Here is a 1,378-nt window from a genome sequence, read left to right as displayed (position 1 = left end):
ATCCAAGTAAAGTGATATGTGGCGTGCAAAAATAGTGCATAAATGTCAATTACGCATCATGTCATGTCTTCTACTTTCTAGATGACATCTGTGACTACTTTGGAGTGAAGATTGGCATGTACTTCGCTTGGCTGGGTTTCTACACAAACTCCATGCTCTATCCTGCTGTCATTGGCTTTCTGCTGTGGATTCTAGCAGAAGCCGATCAGGTATAAGAAACCTCCTCTAAGCTACCTTAACGATGAAAATGAAACAGTTGGAATTCTTACTACAGTTGTAGTTACTTGTTGTCAAGAAGGTAGACTTTTTTCCATTTTTTAATTGAAGCCCTTATATTAGATATTTTACTTTCTATCGCTGTAATGTATTGAAGGTTACACCACAAACATATGTTTGGAATGGTTGATCAGCCTCATGGTAGTCGTCGCAAGTAGCTGTATTTCCCACCAACACCACAAGAGGGCGACAATAAACAGTTCTTGGTAGTATTTGTTTATGATAATTTAATTCAAGCCTTTCGGTGTAATATTTGCATTTATATCAAATACTGTGTTTTTCATGCGGTGTCATGATATTTTCAGGAATCTTCTTTATTATCTAGACTTTTAGTTTATTGTGCGCACAGTTGTAATTTCAACTTGTCTCCACAAGAGGGCGAAGAGAAACTTTTCCTAGTAGAATTTGTTTATTTAAATTTATTACACTGAAGTTTTTGTATCACTAATGAGTTAACATATATAGAGGATAAATATTTAAATGTGCATAGAACTCTTTTTATATAGATATTTCTCTACATTAACAAATATGAAAACTTTTTTACTGCGTCTCTTCTCTTGGTTTTTCTAAATTCAGTCTATGTACATTTATTTTCTTGTGTCTTTTTATCAATAATTCAATTAGAGTTGAATTAATAGCTCTAAGGTGTTATAAACCAAAATGTTGCTAATCCAATCAGATATAAAAATGCCTATATTGAAGGAAAATGGCCATAAGTGTATATTTGTAATTTTTAATATTATTTTATATTTATTTTAGATATACTTATTATAGATATATTTGCTTAAAAAAGGATTAAGAAATAAATTCCTTATATACCTTATCCTGACGTTATGATTTTGGATCACTGTTGACAAAAAACTATTCTTGATTCTTACTGATCACAAACAGTTGTAGTTCCTCATTGTTACCACAAGAGGGAGACAATTAACTGTTCATGGTAGAATTGTTTTATTAAAAATTACTTAATTGAACCCTTTATACTTGAAAAACTATGTTTTTTTATTTTTCTATATCTGAAATATTTAAATTTATATCACATATTGTGTTTTTAAAGTGGTGTGTCAGTATTTTTAGGAATCCTCTGTATAAACTTTTAGTG

At 30.6% G+C, this 1,378-nt stretch overlaps 1 protein-coding gene across 1 annotated transcript in view; it reads left to right on the top strand.

Annotated features, from left to right (window-relative positions):
- ano8 (anoctamin 8) overlaps nt 1-1,378 on the top strand; it is a gene marked incomplete at its 5' end in the record, with an annotated part of 31,202 nt that overhangs the window by 11,128 nt on the left and 18,696 nt on the right. The window contains 1 exon segment of the mRNA XM_015400519.1: nt 82-209. Coding sequence (XP_015256005.1) covers nt 82-209 — 128 coding nt within the window.

The sequence above is a fragment of the Cyprinodon variegatus genome, unplaced genomic scaffold, assembly GCF_000732505.1.
Source record: "Cyprinodon variegatus isolate N-32 unplaced genomic scaffold, C_variegatus-1.0 Scaffold1114, whole genome shotgun sequence".
Lineage (NCBI taxonomy): Eukaryota > Metazoa > Chordata > Actinopteri > Cyprinodontiformes > Cyprinodontidae > Cyprinodon > Cyprinodon variegatus.
Note: the sequence above shows the minus strand (reverse complement) of the source record. Positions and strands in the feature narration are given on the sequence as shown.